General features: G+C 33.2%; 1 protein-coding gene across 1 annotated transcript; it reads right to left on the bottom strand.

Annotated features, from left to right (window-relative positions):
* On the bottom strand, window positions 1-27219 carry LOC133193741 (uncharacterized). The gene is made up of 4 exons (XM_061329682.1): window positions 27141-27219; window positions 22274-22426; window positions 4388-4771; window positions 1-1658 (listed from the first exon to the last, which is right to left on the bottom strand). The coding sequence occupies exons 2-4, from the start codon at window positions 22314-22316 to the stop codon at window positions 1147-1149; spliced, it is 939 nt and encodes a 312-aa protein (XP_061185666.1). The 5' UTR covers window positions 22317-22426; window positions 27141-27219; the 3' UTR covers window positions 1-1146.
* Between the last annotated feature and the right edge of the window lie 724 nt (window positions 27220-27943).

Genomic DNA, 27943 nt, shown 5'->3' with positions numbered 1-27943 from the left:
CTTTCGAAATACAAACTGGGGTGTAAAATATTCAAATACTTATTGTATACAGAAAAGTAAATGTTTCAATAAAACATTACAAAAAAAATTAATATTTTTAAATGCTTTTCTTAAGTAAAGTAAAGTAATTTGAAGTAAAGTATTACTTTACAATTATTGTTTTCACAACGAACCCAATTTCATAAGAACCAACGTCTTAAAGATCAGTACATACAGAAATGGCAAAGTGATGTGCGCGATTCGTCTAAAGGTCATATGTATAGTATCTTCAAAACAGAGTTTGGATTTGAAAAATATTTAGACTTTCTCCCTAGAAAATTTAGAACAATTTTAATTAAATTAAGAACAGCAAATCATCATCTCCCAGTTGAGACTGGGAGATGGTTTGGAATTCCCAAAAATGATAGACTCTGTAATATCTGTAATAATGGACAAATAGCAGATGAGTATCACTATATTTTAGAATGTCAATTTTTCTCAGAATGCAGAAAAAAGTATCTACCTGGTAAATATTGTAATAGACCAAATTTCTACAAATTCTCAGAATTGTTGTCAACTGCTGACTCTAAGGTATTAATCAAACTATGCAGCTACATAGATAGGGTATATGAACAAGTCTGTCCTCCATAATTATATTATTATTATTATTATTATTGGTTACTCTATAATTTGAATGTATTTCCGCCATTTCACGTGTATCTTGTATATTGTTTTTGTATATAACGTGCATAGAACCTCATGTACCATTAATTGGTTTGAGTGAATAAATTGAACTTGAACTTGGTTGACGGTATTTAAAACCAATATCGTAAGAACTTACTTCGCTCGAACATAATACCAGTTAATTAAGTCAGATGTAATACCTTTGTTTATATACAATTACTATGGGGAATATATGGATGTTGAAATGATATACATGTACATTCACGCACTCTAGCTCTTTATAAAATGCAGGCAGTAAATATCATGTCAATTTTTTTTCTTAGTTGTTGACAGCGAGTTCATCTTCTTTTATCACGTGACTACCATCTCCCTTTATCACGTGACTCCCATGAGTAGGTGATTACGCACAGTGATTATATTATTTAAGTAGTGAACACAATGCTGGTCGGAAACTTTGGTCTCTCAAGAAGTTAACTCATGATTTCATGATTTCTTAAATGTATGCCGGTATCTAGTACTTATTACGAGAAATGGTTGAATTCTATTATTCTCATTGGTTTTCCTGTTACGCATGCGCCTCCGACGCCGTCGTCGTTTTTTCCCTCTTCGTGTCTTTCCGTTTTTCATTGTCAGGTTTTTATCTTCCCTCCGAAACAATACTGGACGCACCATTCTACCACAGTATTTACACGAAATCCGTAGATTTAATGCTTTGTCCTTGGAATCTAACATTGACTGAATTAGTGTCACCGGAAGGCTGATTTTCTGCCATCTTGATTTTTTCACCCTAGTTCTTAAAGCTGTAAGATAGTGAAATTTCTCGTCTTTCTGATTGGGTACCTTCATAACTCGAAGTATGACCTTTCTGCCCTTTGACCTGCCTCGTTTTCGTTTTCTCATGAGAATCCATAAATGTGCACTCACTGCTTCTATTTGTTTTGGTTTGGTACTGACGTCAATGGTGAATGATAGGACATTTCGCTCCGAGATGTTCTCTGGAAAAACAAAGATATGGGTATTAGACGGGCTTTCCATTCATTTCTTACTTTTGTAATCAGATGACGGACCCAATAAACATAGTATAATGAATGTCTGAGTTGCAGCATTCTCGTCAACAATTCCCCTTATGTACAAGACATCCTTCAGTTATGTCCAAAAATTTAAAATTGATAGCTTTATGATTTTTCTTATCATAATTTCATTAAATGCAATTTGAATTTACTCAGAATATATGGAGTTAGAAATCGTTTCCTTATATTTTAACTGGTAGAGATATGTCGCCCTAGATTGACAGATTAATAGATATGTGTTAATTTATCGGTTCTGGTATTATGTTGAATAATCAAGTACAGTTTTACCGCCATCCTAATACTTGAATTCTTTTGTATTTCACTTGTGATGCAATTCATTTATTCCTTATTAGTTCTTGTTTTAAAAAATTAAAATAACCTGAAACACATAAGTTTTTAAAATATATCCCTTATCAATTAACTCACGTGCACGTGTACGTACATACAATGCATATCAAGGCCAGAGGACGCGTTCCTCGAATATCTGTTTTGTATTTCTTCGATAGATATAAAAACTAAATTACGTTATAATTATCTTGTGATTTCAAAAAATGTTTTCAAAATGTCTTAAAAATGAAATACACCAAAAATTCAGTATGATATTGGTAATTCAAGTGATTCCCAATAGGATTATGTATAGGAAACAACACCCTCTGGTATCTTCACAAATGGCTGCTAATGTACCTCAATTTTGTTCAAGTTAACTCGTTAAAGTAGCAATACCTTACTGAAATTCTTGGAGAAAATTATATATTATTGAAGGCGTCTTCTGACCTTAACAAAACATGGTTTAAAAGAAGTCGGTCAACGCTCCTTTATTTAGGTCAAACAAATTAAGTCGACTTCAAAGGGAGGAATTATGCGATTGGAGATTAAAAAAAAACCTTGAATAGTACTTCAACACACGTGTCTACTTCTTAATAAGCCTAATCGGATATTGCGGTAAACCGATGAGGCAAAACCTCAATCTTTCAGTTGGCCAGGTGAGGATTAATTATTTTGTTATGTAGGGGGAAAGTGTTATCATTTAAATAATAATAAGCGCGAATTAAAATTTAAGGTGTCCTGATAACTCAGGAAATTCTTATTTTCCGGCTTTATAAGGTTATTTGGAAAATATAACCCCCCACCCCCTATTTGTACTATGTTTGCAAAATATGATGCTGCAGGCAGCATATATATAAATACTGATGAACTTTCTATAACAGTCGAATTTGATTGACTGGGGAACGGCACACTATTACATGTAGTGACCATGTACTCTCTGTGAACCATCAGAAACCACGCCCTCCAAGGAGATATTAACATAACTTGGCACAGGTACATGTATATAACATGTATTATAGAAATACGGTACTAATCACGTGCCTGCAATGTATGCACTTCCGGTTGACCAAAGATCTGTATGCATCCATACATGTATATACATGTAATATTTAAAAATAAAAATAGATTAAATAAATAAATATTGCATGTGGTTGGGGACTGCGTCTGAACCATTGAGAATGGTTTTGTCGAGATGAAAAACATTTGTAATATTACCCACCACTATATGCGATAATCTTATTCTACAATCCAACAATTTCAATGAAGCCTGAAGTATCTTTTCTGTAAAACTCTCAAACGAAACTCTAAAATATTGTAAGAATGCATTTAGTCATACGCATACATGTGTAAGGTGAACGGAAAAGTGTCAAGTAAACATAACGAGTGAATATAAACTTGAGTGGAATGTTTAAAGAACTTTATGAAAAACAATTTGGTATAGGATTTTTTCCTTCGCAATGCTTTGATATTATAAGTTTTCGTAAACGTCTTTAAGTTAAATAGGCTTCAAACTTTCAATTTCTGACAAACAGAAAAGTACAAAGAACACATATATCCCCCCAAAAAAATAGGTTAAACGGGAGAATTTAAAGCTAATTTGCGCCATTATTGTCATATTTAAATGGTTCTCTTTTATATTTGTATTTATTGATGTACCAGGACAAAACCTGGCCTTAGCACCAATTGTTAGATTGTAGAAATTCGCATCCATTCACAGATTGAATGCTTTTTAAAATTCAGTGTAAAAAGTAATGTATGAATGAACACCGCCATCGATGTTTTATTGGATTGAAATAGAAAAAAAAAAAACCTGATGGTCTCTTTTTACATTTTAAATTGTGGGTGTTATGGTACCATGGTACTCTTACTGTTTCTTAAGTACATAAATTTCATCACGTCAATATATATCCGTCAACTTGTATGTTATGTAATTCATCTTTTTTCAAAGCTTATTCAAAAACAGATTTAAAAGATTACATTTGAATAGATTAAGCGATATTAATTGAAAACCATAAAAAGAGTTTTCTTTAATTAGATATGCCCTTGTAAATCATGAGTACTCCATTTGACAATTATATACTTATTGAACGCATTTATACGGAGCATTATAACATAAAATGGTCTTTTATTCCATATCATAAACAGCCAAACATTCAAATTCAAAATTCAATTTTTTTTAAAAACCCCGTTCTTATTTGAATGAAATATTTCAAATCATTCAGAGCTCAAGTTAAACCAATGATTATTGTGAATTAAATCGTATTCTAAGGTTGTTCAAAGGATCGCAAACAAAATCATGTGTAAAAACAAAATTAAAACAAACAAACCTGGTTTTTCCGAGAAACTGACAATTTCCGCCATTTCCTGCAGGAAACTCTCTGGTTCAGGTTTGGGAGGAACACTTTGGTCCTGCTGTTTCCTCAATATCCCATTATTAGAACCTTTTACCGTGTTATCTTGTATGTTTAACTCGTTCATGATATGTTTCTTTAGCATGTCAATGCGAACTTTCTCCGCAAAGGTTAACTGAAACACCCTTTTACATGGTGACAATGAACTACAATTTCGTTTTATGGGACTGGAGGTTTTGGGAAATCTAAAGGCGCGAGTAACACACACAGTGGTGGCATATAATAAAAATATCCATATTCCTGCCACTGAAACCTTTCCCTTTAAATCCATCTCGAGTCCTCTAAAGCGGTACAAGCTGTCTGGAAAAGAGAAAACAGAATTTAAAGCAAATATTGGACAAGAACCTTTTTTAGACAACGTCAAATAAACGTGAATTTCGTAAATTATATCAGGGTAGACACATCGGATAAACATGAATGGACTAACTTATTCTTTCAAGTTTTACTATAACCCTACCTACTGATCAGAAAATCCTCCTAACAAAGAGTCTACATTATCCTGGAAACTACCTCAGTATGCTTTGGAATCAATAAACATTTGTCCAATATATGCAAATGTAATATCTGACGTTTTGGAGGTAGTCAGGTTACAAATGAGTCCCTTTATAGTCATCTGGAGATCTGATATACAGTTTATACATGTATGATTCTGCCGTTCTGAGAGCAACAGATCTGTGTTAACTGCTGTCTCTTTGATAAGACATGATCCATAAAGAAAAGTCCAAATGAAGATGATCTATTATGATCTACTAAATGAACTATTCCTGTATCTTATTTATTAAGCAGATGATGGACTTTCTTATTTTAGGATAGATGGGCCCCAAGAACAACCCGTTATATCTTATTTAAACTCTTAAATATATTACACCAGGCTCGTAGCAACGGTTTTAAGAGGTGTGGGAAGGAGGGGGTAACCTTTCCCATCATCAGGGAGGGGGGTTGGACCTTACAGCAACAAAAGCGGGGGAGGTGGCCAATAAACATCCAAATGAAAATTAACCACGGATCTGAAACGTTTTTGTGCTTTTTTTTTCATTAACCCTTACAAATGACGTTATAAAGAATACACTCCAAGTACCTTGCTGTCATAGGAGAGATATGTACTTAGAGGAAATAATATAACTTATGAATTATTGTGATCGAATTTCCGAGAAACAGACATTGTCTGACTGGATTGCGATCACATTTCTGACAAGACGGTTTCCCATTGTCTTCCAAATTGTGTGAACGTCTGGTCGAAGTTGCCTTCACCAACTTCTGTCGTCAGAACCTGACCAAATGAACTCTTGGATAGCGCAACAATAAAGGTTTCTCATAGATTTTTCGTATTTCCTATGTAAAACTGATACCACTCATTGTGACCCCATCTTACACCTAAGGGTCATGATTTGTACTACTACTTGAGGATGCTTCCATTAAATAAAGACTAATCTGGCAGTGCTGTTCCTGAGTTGGTTTTGTGTCATATACTACTATGTAAAACTTAAATGCCACCCAACCTCTGGAGGTCATGAATTGAACAAATTCGAATCTAAACAATCTGAAGATGTTTCCCTGCAAAATAAGAAAAAAATAAACTTGGCTTCGTTGTTCTTGAGGTGATATTTCCCCATGTACTCCTATGTATGATTGATCGCCCCTTGTGGCCCAACCCCACCACGGGGGTCATGATTTGAAGAAACTTGAATATCGTAGCTTTGTTGCTCTTGAGAAGAAAATTTTTAAAGATTTTTTCCCTCTGTATTCCTATGTAAAATTGAGATCGCTCCTTGCGACCCTAAAGGTCATGATTTGAACGAATTTGAATTAATATAACACTATGTTATGAAACTTCTACCTAAGTTTCATATTTTCTGAGCCAGTGGTTCTTAAGACCAAGGTTTTTGAAAGATGGAATTTAATTTTCACTAATTCTTAATTATTTGCCCTTGAGAGAGGGCGTGATCATTTGAACAAACCTGAGGAGTCCCTTTTTTACTCAGTGACGTTCTGTACAAGGTTTGGATGAAATTGGCAAAGTGGTTCTGGAGAAGATAAATTTGTGAAAAAGTTTACTACGACGCCGACGACGGCAGAAAACAGATAAAGACTCTTTGATCAGAAAAGCTCATCTAAGCCTTTGGCTCAAGTAAGCTGAAAATTTCTAGTTGAGGACCACAGAGCTACAGTCCCTTACATACAAAAAATGCAATTTAAGGTACAGTAAAAAATGTGTACAGTTTCAGAGGTACATGTTTCAGTATTTTAAAGTGCTAAGACACCAAATGATGTTGTGTGACCTAACACACTCTTATGCTATGTTACATTTTGAGCTATCACATGTTCATTCTGTGTTAATCTCAAAGCAAAATGTTATAATTCAAAATTTATTGATCTCAGTTTATTACATTTAAATTCTTTATTATATTTTGCGTTGAAACAGTGCTATTTCTGAAATAGAATATTTTTCTCACATGTCTACATTAAATGAATTTTTTTCGTATGCGTAGGGATGATCGGAATCCTGGCTATTTCATTTGTTCTTCGATTTGTGTGGTCAGTTTTTTCTCTAATCAGTTTAAAAGTTCTTTTATATTACCAAATTAATTTTTTTCCCGCATAATCATATATATTTTATAATTATCAAAACCAAAACTTTTATTTAAACATATTATTAAGTACACGAAAAGTACAAACACATTGATAGCCTTTGAGCTTGATATGCATTCATGTACGCTCTCAGAGTGTGCAGGTAAACTTAATCTCTATATTGCAATTTTTCGTATGCGTGGAAGAGTAGAACTGTAGCTCTCTGGTCGTCTATCTCAAAATGTTCATACACGATCTATAACTAGCAGAGTGGTACATGTAACTTCATGAACAAGGTCTGAAGTTTCAAATCTAAGACGGGCATGGCCTGATATTTTCAAATATAGGTATGGCCTGCTTTTCGCCAAAAACTCAGCTTGGGAAAATCAAAGTTACCAGTAATTCGAACGAAGCATTGGGACTAGAGGTTCCGTCTAGAGATATGTACTGGACGTTTTACAAGTGTATAAGTTGAGCACTATCAAATGTAACTTTGAGCTGAGAAATCTGTACGTGGTCTTTCCAAGAAGCCCAATTTAATTTATTAGTGTCGTAAAGAATACATTATTTGGATAAGTTCCATATAAAAATCACTTAAATTTAGATACGTAATCCGGAATGAATCCAATTGGAAACTTTTTATCACAGATTTTGAGAAAAGGCCGGGAATTGTGTACAAAACATGATCTTTGAATAATGAAAAATCATCCTTATAATTGAATAACTATATCGATGAAATATTAATTTAGAGCAAACATTAACGAGATAATACCGCCTCTTCAGAAAATGTAAGTGGTCTTTGAATTCGACCTTATAATGTACTGGATATATGGCAGTTCTGATGTCATGAATCTAAATCTCATTGCAAACTTCCGCTTCTCTGCAACACCAAGATCGTGTTCCCAAAATCTACATACAATCCCTCCCACACAAAGCATCAATCAACACATGGATTTTAACAGCTCAGATTCAGATGTGAAATCGGAATCAATACTAGCTGGGGGAAAAAGATCGGGAGAATGACTGTAAACAACTTCTTTTATAAGTTTTTATTCGAATGAGACATTGCTTGAATAAAAGTAACATGTAATCTTTTTCACAGTACATCAGATCTAGACAAACTTTGTACGGCCATTACAAAGGATATTATCATCCAAGTTTTTTCATCCAATACAAATTTCCTAAAAGATCCTTTAAGAGACAAGAGGTCTAGAGACCACACGGATCGCCAGAGGCTTACTCTGTAACACTGGAAGAGAACCATAGACTCCCAACAACCCTCAAATTATAGTCACCCGACCACCCTCAAATTATAGACAACCGACCACTCTCAAATTATAGACAACCGACCACCCTCAAATTATTAACACCCGACCATCCTCAAGTTATAAACACCCGACCACCCTCAAATTATAGACACCCGACCACCTTCAATTTATAGACACCCAACCACCCTCCAATAATAGACATCCGACCACCCTCAAATCATAGACACCCGACCACCCTCAAATTAAAGACACCCGACCACACTCAAATTATAGGCAGCCGACCACCTTCAAATTTTTAACACCCGACCACCCTCCAATAATAGACACCCGACCACACTCAAGTTATAGACACCCGACCACCCTCAAGTTATAGACACCCGACCACCCTCCAATAATAGACTCCCGACCACACCCAAGTTATAGACACCCGACCACCCTCAAGTTATAGACACCCGACCACCCTCCAATAATAGACACCCGACCACACTCAAGTTATAGACACCCGACCACCCTCAAGTTATAGACACCCGACCACCCTCCAATAATAGACTCCCGACCACCCTCAAGTTATAGACACCCGACCACACTCAAGTTATAGACACTCGACCACCCTCCAATAATAGACACCCGACCACACTCAAGTTATAGACAACCGACCACCGACCAATAATAGACACCCGACCACCCTCAAATTATATTAACGCCAAGGCAATGTTTAAAGGGAGTTTATACAGTGTATTTGTTGATTCTCTCTCTCTCTCTCTCTCTCTGCTACTTGAATAGTAAGTAGTAAATTACTTATTTCAAAATCTCTATCACCATTATATGCTTGCATGAACTGAATTAAAATATCCAACCCATCCTACCCCTACCAATGTGTGATTCTGTTAAACCCAGAAAGCGTGTCGTCAGTAAATTACGAGAATGATACAAGAAAATGGCCAAACGGAGCCAATTCTTCTTTTTCTCAGTCGCATAACATGTTAAACTTAGTATTTGTTCCAGTTTGTAACATTTTCTTATAAAATTAAAGTTTAGGGCATACAATTTTAAAGTAGAACTCCATTATACATGTTATAGTTACTCAAACAATTACGAAAGAAGGACGAACAAATACAAAACACAGCGCTCATATTTTACAACATGCATAAGAGGTATGGAAAAAAAAAATTAAACATTTACTACTTACAAATCGGAGACACTGACAACCCTATGGACACATGGGAATTTACGTTTGTAATAAAAGCAAAAGTCGCTCTCGTATGTTACTATTTACGTTTCAAATCGGATAACAATCATTTAAACCGGTTAATTCAAAATAAATAAAACATTCAGTTTGTAAAGAGCTCGTAGTATCAACTACTAAGCCGATTTATTCCACCAAGTACAGAAGGTCTAAAGCTTCTGACAGTGATTTTGAAAGTCGATCAACTGAGCATATTGTGTATCAATGAATTTTACTCGTGTTTATTTAGCTCGCCAGAGGCAAAGTACTGTTTAATGTTTTCGAATGGCCGCATGTAAAGTTGTATTGCTGTCTATCTGTCTGTCTGTCTGGTTTGCAAATCTAGCTGTGGTAACCTTTTTCTTCAATATCGAGCATTATAGATAATTTTATTTTTCATTGGATATTTATGTAATAAATTGATATATATATATATATATATATATATATATATATATATATATATATATATATATATATATATATATATATATATATATATATATATATATATATATATATATATATTTTAAAGAAAAAATTCGATACTAGTATTTTGAATATCATTGCCATGAGGACAACAGCTAATTTATTCCCCAAGACAACAACTATTTCCCTGCCGTTCAGCCGAAGGAACTAGTTGCTGTCCAGGGGGAAATAAACTTGCTATTATCCGAACAGTCAGTAAATAATATAATTTGAAAAATCTATTAAAAGACATTGCAATTTTGGGATTTACCGAAATCCTTACAAACAGAACTACAAACACATGGAGCTTATTTTAAGATACAAATAGATTTCAGGTGCACTAAAACCATTAGACAGAGTTCAGCAGACAGAAACAGATGACTGTTTGCATAGGATATATATATATATATATAAATATATATATACATATACATATACATATATATATATATATATATATATATATATATATATATATATATATATATATATATATATATATATATATATATATATTACATACATACATACATACATACATACATATACATACATATATATATATATATATATATATATATATATATATATATATATATATATATATATATATATATATATATATATATATATATATAACGCTAACATTTGAAATTTTCAAATATATATATATATAGGTTTAAAAATAAGTAGAATTTGATTTTTTTTCTTTAAGATATGATCAAAGGTAGTTTGACGTATTCGATACAGTCATGTGAATAGCTAATAAGTATTCTCTCTTTAAAAGGAGAAACCATTGACATTTTTAAGAAAATCAAATTTCCTTTCAAATCGCCTTATATAACAATGCTCATCGGCATGAAATTGTATTGGATGTGATATTTTATATCTTGCAATATTGATACTACATGCTTTTTACACAGTGTTTTATAAAATTGTAGTTGACAGGATTAAAATGACAGCGCAACGTGGATTCTAATTTTTCAGATTGTTGGATGCCTATTTGTTTTCATCTTGAGAGTAAGTTTTCAACTACAAAATGCATAATTAATGTTTTAATTCACATGTCACATAAGTGTGCAATTTTCTCTACATGATGTGAATGACAGACTTTGAAGAAAATTGCACAGTTAGATAAATATTAAGTAATACCGTGAATTCAACGATATTTTGGTGTACAACCTTTATGCACTGCTTAAATATATCGGCGTCACTGCCATTGTGAAATAATGCACAAGGTATTATTAGAGTGCGGTCAGGCTGCTGCTTATTTAATGGTATGCACAAATAATGGTATACTTCTTTCAATAACTACAATCCAAATAACAGTTGTGCATCCTTCGTGGTTATAAATTTTTTTCGTTTATTTCAAATATTAAAAAAATTCAAAGTATAGCTTCACAACTTTTCAGTCTATACAGGAATAGGGGGATTTAATTTGCTTTAGGCGCATAGCTACTCAGGTGAGCTCACAGGGGTACGGGCCTTTTCCTATCCTACAAATTAAGCCTCTTTCCCGCCGGATTTGGATTACCTTTGGTTTTAATACCTGTACATTGTATATTATCCAGGTGCGAATTGCATGTTTCTGTTCACCATATGTTGTTGGTCTTTTCTGACCAGACGTATAAATCGTTTAATGAGTGCAAAGAACCTAAAAATTGGCATTCGATACCATTTCGTAGGTACAACTTGAGGCTAATGCGTGGATCGTTAGTACATTGACTGTGTCACAGAGTCTTCTTTGTCATGACAATGGAACAGCTATTGGCGAGACAACAGTTACATGTATGTAGAGGTTATACAGGTCGCATGTACCGAATGATCTTGAGTATCATTATTTCTTTTTCTGAGATTTCACTTGATTTTACTATTACCAAGGAGTCCCACTGTGGGAAGTCGAGACCGGTCCTTCTGATGAGACCGTATAAACCGAGGTCCCGTGTCGCAGTAGGTGCTGGCACGAAAAAGATCCCTCACTGGTCTATGGCCCTGAGTGCCGAGTATAGGTCAAAATTTGCAGCTCTCCACCGGCAAGTGGTGGCGTCTCCATATGAGTGAAAAATTCTCGAGAGGGACGTTAAACAATAAACAAACAAACAAATACCAAGGCATGTAAGTGTATATTGTGTCAATATGTGGACTTTAATTTGTTCTTTTGACTTTTCATTTGAAGTTTTGCCAAATCATAGTACCTTATGACACCTAAATCACGTTGTTACAGGGTCAGCTGGAAAGTTTGAATCCCATATATGTCACTCGATTCTGTTTGTAGCTCCATGTACAACTGTTCAGTAGATGCCATGCACTAGCTTTATAAACACCCATTCTATGAATATTCATTTTCCAACATATTCCAAAAAATTCACCTAATTATTATTTACACTAATTCTCGGGATTTTTAACATATTCGTTTAAAAGACCACTTTCTAATTACCTACTCAATATATGCTTGTCTCTCACGTTAAATAATTTGGATGGACAACAAGTAGACACTTAATGACCATCTAATGTAAATGTGGTGTAAAAAAAAAACTAAACAATCTAACAAACTGACATCACAGATAGACAAGTGGACACTTTAACAGAGGGAGAACACATTCAAGTGAACACTTTAACAGTGAGACAACACAGACAGACAAGTGAACACTTTAACAGTGAGACAACACAGACAGACTAGTGGACACTTTAACAGAGGGGACAACATAGATAGACAAATGGACATTCTATCAGAGGGACAACACAGACAGACAAGTGGATACTTTAACAGAGGACAACACAGACAAGTGGACACTTTAACAGAGGGAAAACACAGACAGACATGTGGACACTTTAACAGAGAGACAACACAGACAGACATGTGGACACTTTAAGAGAGAGACAACACAGACAGACAAGTGGATACTTTAAGAGAGAGACAATACACACAGACAAGTGGACACTTTAACAGAGAGACAACACAGACAGACATGTGGACACTTTTACAGAGAGCCAACACGGACAGACAAGTGGACACTTTAACAGAGAGACAACACAGACAGAAAAGTGGATACTTTAACAGGGACTACACAGAGAGACAAGTGGGCAATTTAACAGAGGGACAATACAGACAGACAAGTGGACACAATGTCTCTCTGCTGTGTAAGTAGTATAAAAATATCTCAACGGTTGACCTTGACCTTATAGATTTCTCTTACTTTTGAATATGACGACTTGATCAAGACGCAACAATTTGTTCATCTTCCAGTAAACATCGGTTTTAGCGTAAGCCAGTGAGATTAAGACTGATGAAATCTCTCAACTTCAGACATACTAATAACGTCTTCTTTAGTGGACAGTTGTTAAGATCTTGTTAAATTCAGTGGGTATTCTGATCTGAACTCTGATAACTTCAGTACAGGGTTTTGGCATGACCTCGATGACCACTGTTCTTTTTGTACTACTTACTGACCATTAAGTTCTAACTGTGGGAGATTTTTCCAGTCTTTAAACAGAAAAATATCGGTGGTCTACCTACACGTGTTTCTCAATCTTTCTTATGTTTTTAGCCTTTGTGAAAATACTTAGCAGATTTATCTAATATTTAAAGTAGGTATTTGTGGAGTTTGATGAGAACCACAATGATTATTTTCTAACCTTTCATCTTTCTTAAGATCTAAGGAATGAATCCCAGTTTCTGTCACTTCAATACATGTATTTTCTTCAGTTTTAAAATATTTGTGCTCAAAGTAAAGAGTACAAAAATAAAATCTAAAAAAAAAAAAAGAAATGAAAACGCAAAAGAGACATTTTATTACCCCTAGTAATCCGAGACCAAAAGAGCTTGTGCATGAGTAAAGGTATCCGTCGTCCTTCTGTCCGTTAACATTTATTTTCAAAACACTTTTCTTCCTACAAAGTTGGTTCAATTTCGATAAGACTTGGTACACATGAAAACTATAGCTTTACTAAGATGCATATAATTCTTTTATATCTTTTAGGTTACTAAGAAAAGACTTCTGTGAAATTCTTTAAAAACACTACTTTTTCTACAATTTTGGTCTGATTTTCAATAATATTAGAAGACTATATAAGACTCATTATTCTGTTATATGCTTTTCAATTCGACAAACAGTGTTACCATTGTTACTTTAAATTAAGAATTTCTCTCGAAAAGGCAGCCTACTTCTGATTTTATTAAGACATGGTATCGAAGTTGATTATATACTAAGATTCTTAATTCTGTATGTTGGTTTTAGATTTCGATGAATAATATTGCCATGGTTACGTAAAATAGTAATGTCTGTAAAATTTTGTTAAAGAGGAACTTCTTTTACAGTTTTGATCTGATTTCTATATGCAACATGATACACAATAAGACTATACTAAGATACAGAGGTTTCTCCACTTAGGTTTCATTTAGATATAAAAAAAAAAAAAGTGTTGCAATATTTATCTAAAATAGGATAATGTTGGAGTTCTCTCAAAATCCTATGCTCATAATTTTTTGGGGGTCTGAATTACATTAAACTTGGTACATTAGTGATCATACTTCTAATTTATTGTTTTTGCCATGTTACTTTAATTTCAAGTTCAAATGCTGTTTTTTCTGTAATTATACGTACAAACCAGAAGATCTAGAGCTACAGTCTCGTCAGAGTCTTCTGTTTTTTAAAAGTCTTTTGATGACAATCCCAATGTTGTGTTTAAGCTGGTCACGTATCGAAAACACAAAGATTACCGAGTTGATAAATTCTCACTGTAACTAATGAGCTTTCTTTGGAAAATTCTTGAATGTTTATGAGGTTTTGCGGTTTATGGGATGGCCATTTTTGCTACATTTCTGAAAATGCAAGTTTTTTTTAACCAACCTAATCCTCGAAAAATTTAACACTTCTAATTAAACAAGCAAACAATCAGAGCTAATTAGTTACCCTCTCTCTTTCACAAATGCCTCATTGTATTATCTTGATAACGACTAATTCGATTTTTTCCCCGAACTTTGGGGGTATAAAATCAAAAGATTTCACTGTTATTTCTTACTATCCAAAGTCTATATGGGCAGATCCTTACATGTGGTAATTGATTAATTAATTGCTTCAAATATATTTGATATATTTATACAACAAGCTTTTGCATACAGCACACACATTTGTCAACATATAACGTTATGCATCAGATGGTACAATGTCGCTAAAGATACGTATATAATATCTAGACAGCTGTTTACATTAAGTCTCTGTAAATAAGCTTGATCACAGTGAACTTAAATAGCAAAACAATTTTTATGAAGTACATTTATTTATAAATTCTGTCCTCAAATTTGAGCAGTCAAGATATCCAGAATAACTATCGAAATGTGAATGAATATATACGCTTGACCATTTCATTTGATAATTTATCCTAGATTTACAAAAAAGGTCAAACATTTAAAATTCGCATGCATCAAAATTTATTTTATTTTTATGTATCAACACATGTACGAAGTACATGCAGTCTCTTTCTAACGATTCTAATCATTTTGACGAAGTGGAACGTTTTGACACAATAAGAACAGAAGCGTTCCGAAAGTCACACCTTCCGGTATCATATTAAGCCAGGCAGGTCTTCTAACATACATATCGCAGCCTTACACATGATCATAATTGTCAGCAATTCGATCATATAGCACTAATAAAAACACTACCGAACAAGGTAAACATGATCTAAAAACAAAACAAAGATATAGGTCTTAATTTCCCTTTGTCCTTTAGATAGCATTAACACTTAGGATTAAAATGCCAAGTTCACATCTACATTTTACTGCAAAATGCTTGCTTTGAGGCATTGTGAAACATTATACATCTAACAGGGCCAACAGATATCAGAGACATTTCATGGCTTTATAGTACATTTTCATCAAAATATATGGACAAGTGTTACTAGGACTGGTTTCTGCGATAGCCCCGAAGCAGTAGCATCATTGTGTATATTGCATTGCACTCTTGGTATATGAATCCTACTTCAGTACTCGTTTGGTAAAGGGGAATTCCCTGTGATACATACAACACTATTTTTAAGACCTAAACTAAGAACAAAGTAATGTTTTCCTTAAGTTCTACGTTGACTTTGCTCCTCTAATGACCTGGAGTGACCGAAACACTTAAAAGATTCAGCTTTCCGTAAGAGGCCATGAAGAATTTCACTCCTTCTCTTTAGGTCTCCTTATGTGGACCTGAATAGCACATATGACATACATTTCCTACGCAAACTTTAATCTCTCTAGCGCATATTTATCCCTGTTTAGTTCCTCTCTTAAAATATGTTTCCTACTTGTAATCACGTGCTAATGAAAATTGGTACACTTAAAAGAGTATCAAGTCAGTGAATTAGGTCAGAGTTATGAATAATATTTCAAAAAATGATTCCAAACAAAATCATATAACATACCTGAGAGTAATTCCATTTTTCGCCCAGTGACTTTAGATTTGTCAAAGGGGCCTTGCGTCAAGGTCGGAACCTTTCATTTCAAGGTCATGTATAAATCATGGCCCAGATACGATTGCAGAGATTAACGGATAAACAGACAAGGCCATTCCTACCCCTTCCCTTCAAGTTCTTTCTCGAAGAAGGGCTCGGGACAACTAGTACGTTCATGTTAAGGACAGACGATACGTTCCTCAATAATATATAATTTTTTCTAAGATTTTGTCTTTGAAGTATTGCTACTTTAACATATTTACACGCAAAAAATTGAGGTACCTTACCAGGCATTTGTGTAAGATACCAGAAGATGATGTTTCTTATAAAATCCTTTTGGAAAAAACTTAATTAGCCTATAACACATATTTTTAGTGTTTCAATTTTTCAAAAACAATTAGAAACCAGTTTAGAAATCAGAAGATAATTAAAATTTTGAATATTTTCCACACATTACGAAGATATACAAAACAGATATTTGAGGAACGTATCGTCTGACCTTAAGTGGTATTATATCAATCTATTACAATTAAAGTTTTAAATAAAGTTTCGAGCAAAACTTGGGGGTGTTTTGATAGATGTGGATCACAAGGTCTTCTTATCCATATTGTTGGTCTTTCTATATATATATATATATCTTTATATATATATATATATATATCTATTTGGAAAGAGGGAGAGAAATAGAGAGCAATATGGATTAACCCCTGTGGAGAGATGATGAAATCTGTAATGTTATGTCATAATATGGTCCAAATTCTAACTATCATTTATCTGTGTCGGTAGAGGAATCGATTAGTATCCCTATAGGGAAGTGAATTAAACAATCTAAATGCCATCGAGGATAAAATTTATTATCAACTGTCAAATCTTTAGAACATGCAGGGAAGAGGGCAATATGAAACATTGCAATGATTCTTTTAAAAAAAAAATCGTCTTAGCTCACCAGGTCAGTCGATAGATTAAATATTTTATTTGGCCTATGCATGTTTGTTCGTTTGTATTTTTGTTTACATGTCAGGTGAAAATTTTTTGACATTTTCTACCGTACTTTTTTCATCAAACTTGGGAACATTAAAATTCAGTGCAAAGACCTATCAAGGGAAGATAAAAAAAAAATTAAAGAATAAATAAAGAATTATGAAATGGGGCAGGGGTCATTTTAAAAATCTTCCAAAATCCACTACATCAGGTTAGAAAGGAATATCTATGAAGAACCCAGAAGCTAATATGAGGATAAAAAAAGTTAAAGTTCGCAATATAAACAGCAGAGCCACAATGAGTGAAATTGATATGAAAGCAGTATTTTTGTATTCGAAAGTGTTCAAACAATGCCCCCAGAGGTAAAGAGACCATATTTTAGGGTTTAAATTTTTCATAAAAATGATGTATATAAAGAAAATATTAATTTAAAAATAAGAATGATTTTTTGTTCTGAAGATTAGCAAGACATATTTATTCTTATAAAATTTACAAGCATACTTAAAAAGGAACTATTTTTAAAATTACTATCCTTGGTCCCATGTAAGGCATGATTTGGGGTTAAATTCAAAGTTGCTTTAATTCGTGTAAAATTTTAAAAAATATATTCTTTTTTAAAGTTTTCGTGGAAAATTTTTCTGAGAGATTGCACATCTTCATATAGCGGAAATAAATAGAGAATAATACATGGCAAAATCTGTATCACACCCCATATCAACCCGAGACTCCAATATCAGCCCGAGGGCCGAAGGCCAGAGGGCTGATATTGGTCGAGGGTTGATATGGGGTGTGATACAGATTTTGCCTTGTATTGTTGTTTTTATTATATATTTGAAAATAAAGTCTAAAAATCATATATAAACTTGTAAATTAATTACTGAATTTTTAATAATTGAATGTGTTCTGTTTTTGTTGAATTTCCGTTTCTCAATCTTTTTTAAAGGCAAATAAATGCATTCAGTAATAAGAAATGAAATTATTATATATCAAACAAATAATTATTTTGAATAACATAAAATGTCTGATGAAATAAAATTTCAATTTGAATAAACTTTGGAAAGAAATAGGAAAAGATCCGAGGTACTCCGAATGAAAAATACAGAGATGTTCCGGAAAGGTGTGATAAAGGGTGAAATAAAGGGTGCTGATACAGGGTGTGTAATACAGGGCGCGTGCCTGTGTTCATATTAGGGATGCAAAAATCCTGTATTATATAACAAATATATAATAAAACTTTGTAAGAGTCATCTGCCCTCATGATCAGGAGTCAGAAAGGAGCCACAGTATGTTCACATACTTTGTATACTAGTTACAAATTAAAATATATCTTATATGCCTTTCTCGAGCACTCAAAGACATTTTTATAAAATTTGATGCCAGCAATGCTACATGTATATGTATTGTAAATCAATGTACATGTACTTCAAGTTGAAACCGTGGACTTAGGTTTTATTTATCTACATATTTATTTGTTAAAATTAGAGGAAATCACTGTGGCCCATAGGCCTCTAATCATAAAAGTAATTATATGTAATATGACCTTAAACAGCTGTGAATATATCGTATAATCGACGATTTACTTTAGTTCTTTTCAAATCTAAAGGAGTGTTCGTCTAGTGCAAAGGCAAATTGCATAATATAAATAAAAGAACATGCAGTATTATTAGATAGTGATCTGATAATAGTTTGGGTTGTTTGAATGTTATTGATGACGTTGAATCAGTCTTGTTAGCATATTAAACATATGACATTTAAAACTGCACTGCATTAGCAGAAAAGAGTAAGGAAAAGTTACTACAGAGAACCTGTCAATCATAATAGAATCAGGTGTATGAACTCTTTTTTCTTTCAACTAAGAAACTTGCACATGTACTAGAGCTTTTTAAAAATAAAAAAAAAATTCTTTCCAAAGCATTCATTCAGAAGTCAAATTAAATTTAAATGCATTATTTTTGGAAGTTAACCTTGAGTTACCAATTACTAAAGTTAAATGATCTTTGAACATCTGTCATTAAGATTTTAACTAAATGAAAATGAGAATCTGAGATAAAATCAGTTAATTTCTTCACAAAGCCTTATTTTTGGTCATATATTTTTTTCTTTAACATATAGTAGAATAACCTCAATTATACATTTGTTACTTGTTTCCGTTTTTTGGTAACACTTATTTCACTCAATTTAAATGTGTAAATTATTTACGAATCCAGTGACTTTCATTTAAAAATTCTTTCAAAGCTAAACAAGAAGCCCATGGGCCACAACGCTCACCTGAGTTTATATGACCCTGTTGTTCTTCATCAGATTTTTTTCCCTCCTATATACATGTATATTACTATGTAAATCTTTGATCCCCCTTTATGCCCCCCCCCCCCCTTACCCCAGGTGTTATGATTTGAACAAAGTTTAATCTAAACTACCCGAGGAGACTTCCATATTCACATGACTAATCATGGTTTTGGTGGGTTTTTTTGTGAAAAGAGGGTTTTAAAAGACGTGGCCCAATCCTGCCTCTTGGGGTCATGATTTAAACAAACTTGAATCTACAATACCTGAGGATGCTTCCACATCAATATGACTAATCGTAGCCTTGCTGTTCATAAGAAGATTTTTAAATATTTTCCCTATACTCCTATGTTAAACTTTGATCTCCCCTTGTGGTCCCACCCTACCCCCGGGGGTCATGATTTGAACAAATTTAAATGTACACTATGTAATAAAGGTTCCACATATGATTCATTTTCTGGCTCAGTGGTTCTTGAGAAAAATTTTTTTAAATGATGGCAATTTTCATTCATTCTTAATTATTTCCCTTTGAATAATAGTAAGGTCTTTGATATGATCCCCTTCACCCAAGGATGCTTTGTTCAAAGTTTGTTTGAAATTTGCCCATTGGTTTTGGAGAAAAAGTCGAAAATGTGAAAGGTTTACAGACGGATGGACGGACAGACAAACAGCTAGACAGACAGACGGACGCCGTACAAAACGTGATAAAAAAGGCTGACTTGAGCTTTCAGGTGAGCTAAAAGCGAAATCTAAACCTGAATAAAACTTACAGCTTTGATCTCGTTTTTCATTTGAATAGCTCAGTCAATTTCATACAAGAGAGCATGATACTCAAAACAAATTTTACTTTTTTCTTTTCTTCTCTCTCTCTTTCTTTCTCTCTTGCCATATCAAATAACTCGTTTCCACATGTAATACCCGAAGCAAAATAAATTAGTTAATGATTTAATGCATTGGTAGTGGACACCATCGTATCAATGATATAAATCTATCATTAATAAAGAACCATGCTGAGATTTATAATACAGCATCTACTTCGTATAAATGCTGTAAATTCTATGATTTATGATATTAATAATGGTTTGAATATGTACAAATCCGTTCTATGATAAGAGTATTTAGAATTTAAATATTTATAGATGCAAAGTTAATGTGTATGATAATTGGATTCTATTTCAATAGCGGCTATTACAATGCATATTTATTTCTTTTAGTAGGATAACAAAATAGTGTAAAATAAATTAGTAAAATAAAGTATTTACAATTTCTGTTTCATTTCTTTAATATTCGTACAGTGTAGATTAATTATGAGGTTGTGGTTTATATTTCAAGCGCGCATGTACTGCCTTGACCGCAATGCACACATTTTAATTGCTAGAAGAATACAGAAATGTTAATTATAATTTTTTTAATTTTATTTCTGAATTATACACCTTAATATGTTATTATATCCAGGATTAGTTGATTTTATTGGCCAATCTCTATAAAATATAATTTGAAAACTTAAGTATTCCATATATGTAAGTTTTCACATTTTTTTAACAGTTACAAAACATGCAACCAGACCCATTCCTTGGAAAGGAAAGAACAAATTTTTTTACCACAAAACGAGTTAAGTATTCAAATTATCAAAATTCTTATGATTAAGAAGCAAATATGAACATTAGATATACAATGTATTTGTTCTAGTAGGATAATGTTAATTCATTAAATATCGAATGAAATTTCAACCATAGTGCTCTAGAATTCATATATATTATAGTTATGGAACAAGATTTAGTCAAATATTAAGGATTCTTACAAATGTGTGACAAAATTTGGTTCAAAACGCTGCTAAAATATTTTTACTCGAATCTTGTAAAAGATCTAGAATCTAATCTGATCTGGAAACCTTAGTAGTGTTTAACTGAAAGCAAGGAAGCAGAACAAAACAAAAACAAGCAAATCTTACTCACAGTTTACATATCTCGGAATCTGAGCGTGTTCCCGTGGCTCTCGTGAAGAGTTATCGGCATTATGTGGAATATTATGTCATTGAGCATTGTAATCGAGGGATCGATTAATTGAGAATGATTCATTTACAAATTTACGCGCTTTGTCTTGTAACGTTCGGGCTTTGAGGCGCTGGAGCTGTCATTTTTGACAAAAATCTGGCTTAGGTGACAATTTAAACAGGATATCTAAAATTGTCTTTCTAGAAAGCGATACGAAGGTCTAGGTTCGCGGACAGCAATTTGAGAGACAATATCACAACTCAAAACAAATATTATTTCTAAATGTACGGTTTTTACAAAGAATTGACCTTGCAGTGGAAACCCTAAATAATATGTACCCAAGATAATATTTGAACATACAAGTTCCTCTTGTCGACATGTGAAATTGGCTATCGTTGTCAAGCATAAAGAAACATCGTATTCTTTGAATGGGTGAAATTTACAAATCTGGACCAATGTATATCACGTCTCAGTGCCATTGAAATCTACATTAAAGCTCTCATACTCTAAAATTGCATTATCACTGTTGTTAAAAGCTGGATAATTATTGTGTAGAATTGTTAAATCGTTGGCTTACCTACTAACATAAAGGGGGACTTTGACGGCCATTTAGGTACCATTGAAAAAGATTTGTCCTATATTTTCCTCTTGCGTTTTACAGCATCGTTTGACGTCATCAGCCATCTTCAATCCACTTTGTAATTAAAGCTTTCATTTAATTGTCACACATCTGCAAAAAAGTCATATGGAAATGCAGATTAGAGCAACGCAGCCTGGTGTTAGAAATTCCGTACTGCAAGTATGACGTTGTTAGTGAGCGTAAAACTGTCAATGAATGAAATCTTTTGGTGAAATGTCTTTGAACTCATTTTACTTTGAAATATAGTAACTGCTCTTTGAAGACACCTTTCATGTTTTTTTCCCGTTCTTTGTGGTATTTCTCACAATCTTGAAATTTGTAAAAATGCTTAGGACAATTATATAGGATACATTGATTTCTTTTTTCAGAATAAGATGTTGATTTTACTTTGAGGAGTAACTATCAGAATTTCAAAATTCTAAGGATATTCAGGGAAAAAAATCTTTAAAGATATATTTTAAGACTGTAAGGTTAATTCAATCTCTTGCAACGAATGCTCTCATGAAATTGAAAGACTCCGTATACATGTACCGTCAACTATCAAACGTTACATTATAATTGTAATTTTATCAAAACTGTTGTCTGAAATTTAATTTTTAGTAAAATTCCTCATCGTAATTAAGTAGAACACAGTACGGAGACGGCTATTACAGTAAGAATTTTAAGTTACCTTCAGTGTAAAATATATAATTTGTCTATATATATTAATTTTCTACTACACAAATCAAGAGCAATAAACAAAACAGATATCATTTATTGCAAAAAGAAAAAAAAAGAAAAACAATTATTTATTAGCCTATAAATCGTCGATTTCAAGTCCTAAATCAAAGATTTCCACAATACAATGATGCTTTGTGACTGTCTATTTCATTTTCATTTTGCATTTTACTTTAATGTTTACAATGGACGGAAGATTTAAATCCCACACGCGAGCTGTTCCGTTATTTATGGACTGTCACAGTTATGAGGAGTGGCTAAATACCTGATACAGATTGTAAATATGCAAATGGACCCTCAGGTGGTAAGGTTTAAATTGTAGCTGAAAAGGAAAGGAAAAATCCCACAGTTCTACGTGCGAATTCATGACATAATTTTATACCATAATTTATAGCTGGTTATTAATCCCCCATTCCCCACCCCCCGAAATGTAGGATGGTCTATTTTTCGTAGACACCTTGTGTGGAGAAATTTTAAACCTTTCACCCAAAGACTTGCTAGAAATCGGTAAGTGACCCGAGGTAAAATCCTATTCATTTGAAGGTCAAAGGTCAAATCAATCGTATTCTTGAAATTAGTAGACTACATGCAGTGTATATATAGTGCCATTGAACAATTTAAACTCAAACTTGCTAAAGGGAATGAATATGGCTTGACAAACATGCATTTATTCATATTTAAATAGCCAAAGGTCAAGATCAAAGTTACATGAGTCTTTAATGAACATTGGACACGATGTGAAGATATATGACATTTTCAATTTCATCTTACTAAAGAGATGATCAAGATATACAAGTATACGCTTTTGGGTTGAATGTTCAAAATTCAAGGTCATACTTAGAGTAATATACCGGTAATATCTTACCATAGAGTGTACATGATAGATAGAGTGGTAAAAACTATTTAGAAATTGCTGACCAGAGGAACACGCGCATTTATTCAAGATCAGGTCGAGGGTCAAGTTCTGAGTTTTGAACACTGACCACAGTTGTGGATAAGAAACCTTTTAATGAAATGCTTGGCGCAAAGAGGGACTTGTTATAAATTCCAGGGTGAAGAGGTCAAAGACAGTGATTGGTACTCATTGTTTCCTGAAATTGGATGACAAACTGTCTCGTGTTAACGAATATGTATACTGTATATCACATTTTATTAGCGAGAACTTTATTTTTGCGTAATTACGAGAACTGGCCTGCTTGCAAAATTTAATTCTCGCCTATATTTGTGGTATATTGCGAGGGGATGCCGCATTTTGCAATGTCCGTGTTGCATTTCATGCAATTATACCCTCTTTGTATCTGAAAAGATAATCCGTCCCTTCTTTGCATTGTTTTTAAAACTCAATGATGATATAAATTAATTTTCACATTAATTGCAAATTCTATTATAAGATATGAAATTAAGTCGTGAGAGCAGTGATCGGAAATGGAATTTTCTTGAAATGAGTACTGTAAACCAACTATATGATTCGCGTCATCTTTTATTCGCGATTTGTCAGTTTGAAATCGATCTGCGACGATTAATTTTCGCGACTGAGAACCATTTTCTACAAATACCAAGCAGAATAAATTGTTCGTGGCGATTAATATTCGCGAGTTAAAGTAGGTTGCCAAACTCGCGAATATTTCTCGTGTGCGAATATAAAAGTTGAATTACAGTATATGAGAGGAGAATTCTAACACAAACCAGACATGCCCATAACATCACAAAAACAGTATTATATGAAATTCAAAATAAAAAAAGACCCAATTTCTGAACCTGTGTACCTAAAAGTAACACACAAAATACGTGATCCCTTAAAAAAGCTATAAATTGCCCCATAACATTAACATTTCATTTCTTTTCTAAAGTTAGACATTACAACACAAAATCATACATATCAGAATGCATCTGTCTTTTATTTGTTTGATTTTAAATTCCCAGAGATTCTTATCGGCAAGCTTTTATACATATTTACATGAACACAGTTAATCAGTTAACTTTATCATTAATTGATATGTTAAGAATTTAAAAAAAAAAAAAAAAAAAAAAAAAAAACAGAAATTTTTGTAATAAAAACATTTTTGATGACTGAGCGAAATACTTTTGAATGAACTGTCGGAATGTGGTATATTTACAAATCTATGTTAAGACGACCTCTGGCTTTCGTTGAATACGAATAATAACGCTAATTCATACTTTCAAACGTCGTGCCGTGAAATTCTAGATAAGATCTTTTATGAGCTCTCTACACATGGTATATAATGTGAAAAGTGAAAGTTGTGATCTTATCAAAATATTTTGAAAACAGAAATTTAATATATACATCAGGAGAGTGTTGGCTCGACAGAGGCACTTTACATGCGTTTGCACAAAATGTCTGTCCGACATTAAGATAAAGGGAAGAATCTCTGATATTTGTACAGACCGAGATAATATTGAAATTTTATGGTGAATCGATATAAAATTCTTACATATGTTATATAAGGACAATAAAACAATAAAAACTCTATTCCTTGTTAATTTCTCAGAACTACGCCTATTGTTGAATCTCCGATTTGACTATATTATGTAACCAGCAATTCAAAAACGCATTTCACCGGTAAGCCTTAAGTAGAGATAAGAAGATGTGAATGTAAGAATGCATCGAATTGTTATCATTTCGAGTGCACCCTAAATGCCCCGAGAGAGAAGGAATTTCTTTGCAATTTTAAGTGGATGGTGATGCAGAAGAAAGTATAGGGGGAAAATGCACAAAAAATAGGAAAGGTTCATCTATCTTGTACATGACAGGTCCGTAGGAGCTGGGTGGGGTGGCATGGGAGAAGAGCGGGGCAGCTCTTTTCTATAGGAAAGAAATTTGATTCATACTTTTGCCCATTCTAAAATAACCTCTGGGCTCTGACGACACTTTTTTTTCAAACTTTGCGTGTCAAGTATTTCCAATAGGTCGTGCCCCCTTCCCCAAATGAAATCGCTTCCTACGGGCTCAGATCATCAGAAAAGCTAGTTAAATTGAAGTGATCAGTAATTTGTTAATTGTTGTCTCTTAGCTAAGGATGAAATTAATGTTAAATCCTTACCCTTTCCTGATCATTCCAAGAAAGGGGAACTATTCCAACAACTCAGTTTCTAAATAAGCCGTGCTAGGTCCGTCTTTTAAGAAATATCCAGATTAAACCAGTCTACATCTTTTGAGGTTGATTGATAAGGTATCGTTTATTACGCTATGACCAGATGAGTGCGGAAGACAGTTTTCCGGTACATGACGTTTTATTATAAACATAGATAAGTGGCTTCTTCATCTTCAATTAGGTCAAGAGACTGTCATATTTACTGCCTCCTTTCTGAGAACTACATTTTTCAGCGAGGATCATTTATATTTATTTATCAAGTATGAAAGTAATCCCCTAATTTGACATCAAAGAAAATGGATATAATGAATTAGAATTAGAACGAAGTAAATAACATGCATGTTGATGCCTGTACAATTCCATGCTATGTACCATCCCATTTTTTCTAGTGACAATTTTTTATCTTTTTTTGAAAAACAAATCTACGTAGCAACAGTTGCTCTTCTGGATTTCTTACAAAGATGAATATGTGATTCTCTAGCCTTTTACAGCTGGCAATAAGAAACGTTTGCAGAAATACATGTTTCGGCGAGCATTAACTAATTAATCCTTTGTGACATAAATTAGTCTTAGAGAAATAAGGGGCCATTCATCTTCATTGTTAATGGGCATGAAACAGTTAGAGTTTCCTTGTTTGTGCAAAACATTGCATGTTAATTTTCTAACATTACTCCTGTAAGTGTTTACAATCACAATACTTGTGAAATTAGTTCTAAAAATCTTCCATTTGATTATTTTTTTAAAACTTGTTCTGAATATTTACCATTTGTCTTGTAATAAAATTCCTATTCATAGCTACAGATGAGATCTAGTATTTATACAAGCTATATTTAAACCTACAATAGAAAACACCAATAAACAGAATATATATCTCGTAAACCTGTCATATCGGAGTTTTTTAAGCATGACATGGTTGTATGGGAGGTATGTCCTATAGAATATTGTAGTAGGAGATATAAGATAAAATTACTTACCGTTTTAGAGATTTCCAGATTTTTTATTACAAGCTATATCCATGTAATACAGAATCTGAACCACTCGGGGTCTCTCGGAGACAATCTAAATCACGTGTAACTCCGAAAAAGTGTCTTTTCATATATAAAAATTGCAGTGGCATAGACTAAATCGTGGATTGAACGGAATCCGAGCTCGAGCGTTGTATAATTGCATGGTCATGTTATTCTCATCTAGACTAAGAGATTATTTACAATGGCTTCGCATATTAACACAGTCTCACAATATTTAAGGGTTTGAATATTTTAGTGAATTTTGAACTTTTCCTGTTTAAGATTTTCCCCCAAGTTCTTGTTAGGTGAAGTACACGTACCTCATTTATCCTTTATCTGCCATATCTAATTGATTCAAACAGTCCTTCCATTTAAAGCTAGGGACAAGAACAATTTGAAATGTTGTTTTCTCTTAAATACATTTATGGCTTTAGTAAGAGAATACTGTGGTCTTGAGAACTGTATTCAATATTATTTAAAAAATTAGAGTTTTTAAGAGTAGTATTCAATTTAATACCGGAATTCATTGCAGTGCATGAAAGTTGCCATGAAATGGTAAGGTTTTGAGTTGAAATCTCTGCAAGTTTAAGCCTGACATATGTTTGAAGGGTATAACCTTCGGCAAACACACAACATTAAAAGTAAAAATAAATTAGATTATTAAAAATTCTTTAGTTTGATACTTAAGTTATTTGGTCCTTAACTGTGTGTATTTGGTACAATGTGATTAGAATTAGAAATACTTATGGTTTATGTACATCCCACGAAGC

The sequence above is a fragment of the Saccostrea echinata genome, unplaced genomic scaffold (assembly GCF_033153115.1).
Source record: "Saccostrea echinata isolate AGI-Se365-2 ecotype Australia unplaced genomic scaffold, CSIRO_AGI_Sech_v1 ptg000028l, whole genome shotgun sequence".
Lineage (NCBI taxonomy): Eukaryota > Metazoa > Mollusca > Bivalvia > Ostreida > Ostreidae > Saccostrea > Saccostrea echinata.
This window is presented reverse-complemented; position numbering and strand designations above follow the sequence as displayed.

Coding starts and splice junctions, on each gene's coding strand:
- LOC133193741 (XM_061329682.1), bottom strand. CDS start 22,316: ATGGTACCTAAATGGCCGTCAAAGTCCCCCTTTATGTTAGTAG. Junction 4,772..22,273: donor GTCCCCCTTTATGTTAGTAG/GTAAGCCAACGA, acceptor TCTCTTTTCCAG/ACAGCTTGTACCGCTTTAGA. Junction 1,659..4,387: donor CAGTTTCTCGGAAAAACCAG/GTTTGTTTGTTT, acceptor TTGTTTTTCCAG/AGAACATCTCGGAGCGAAAT.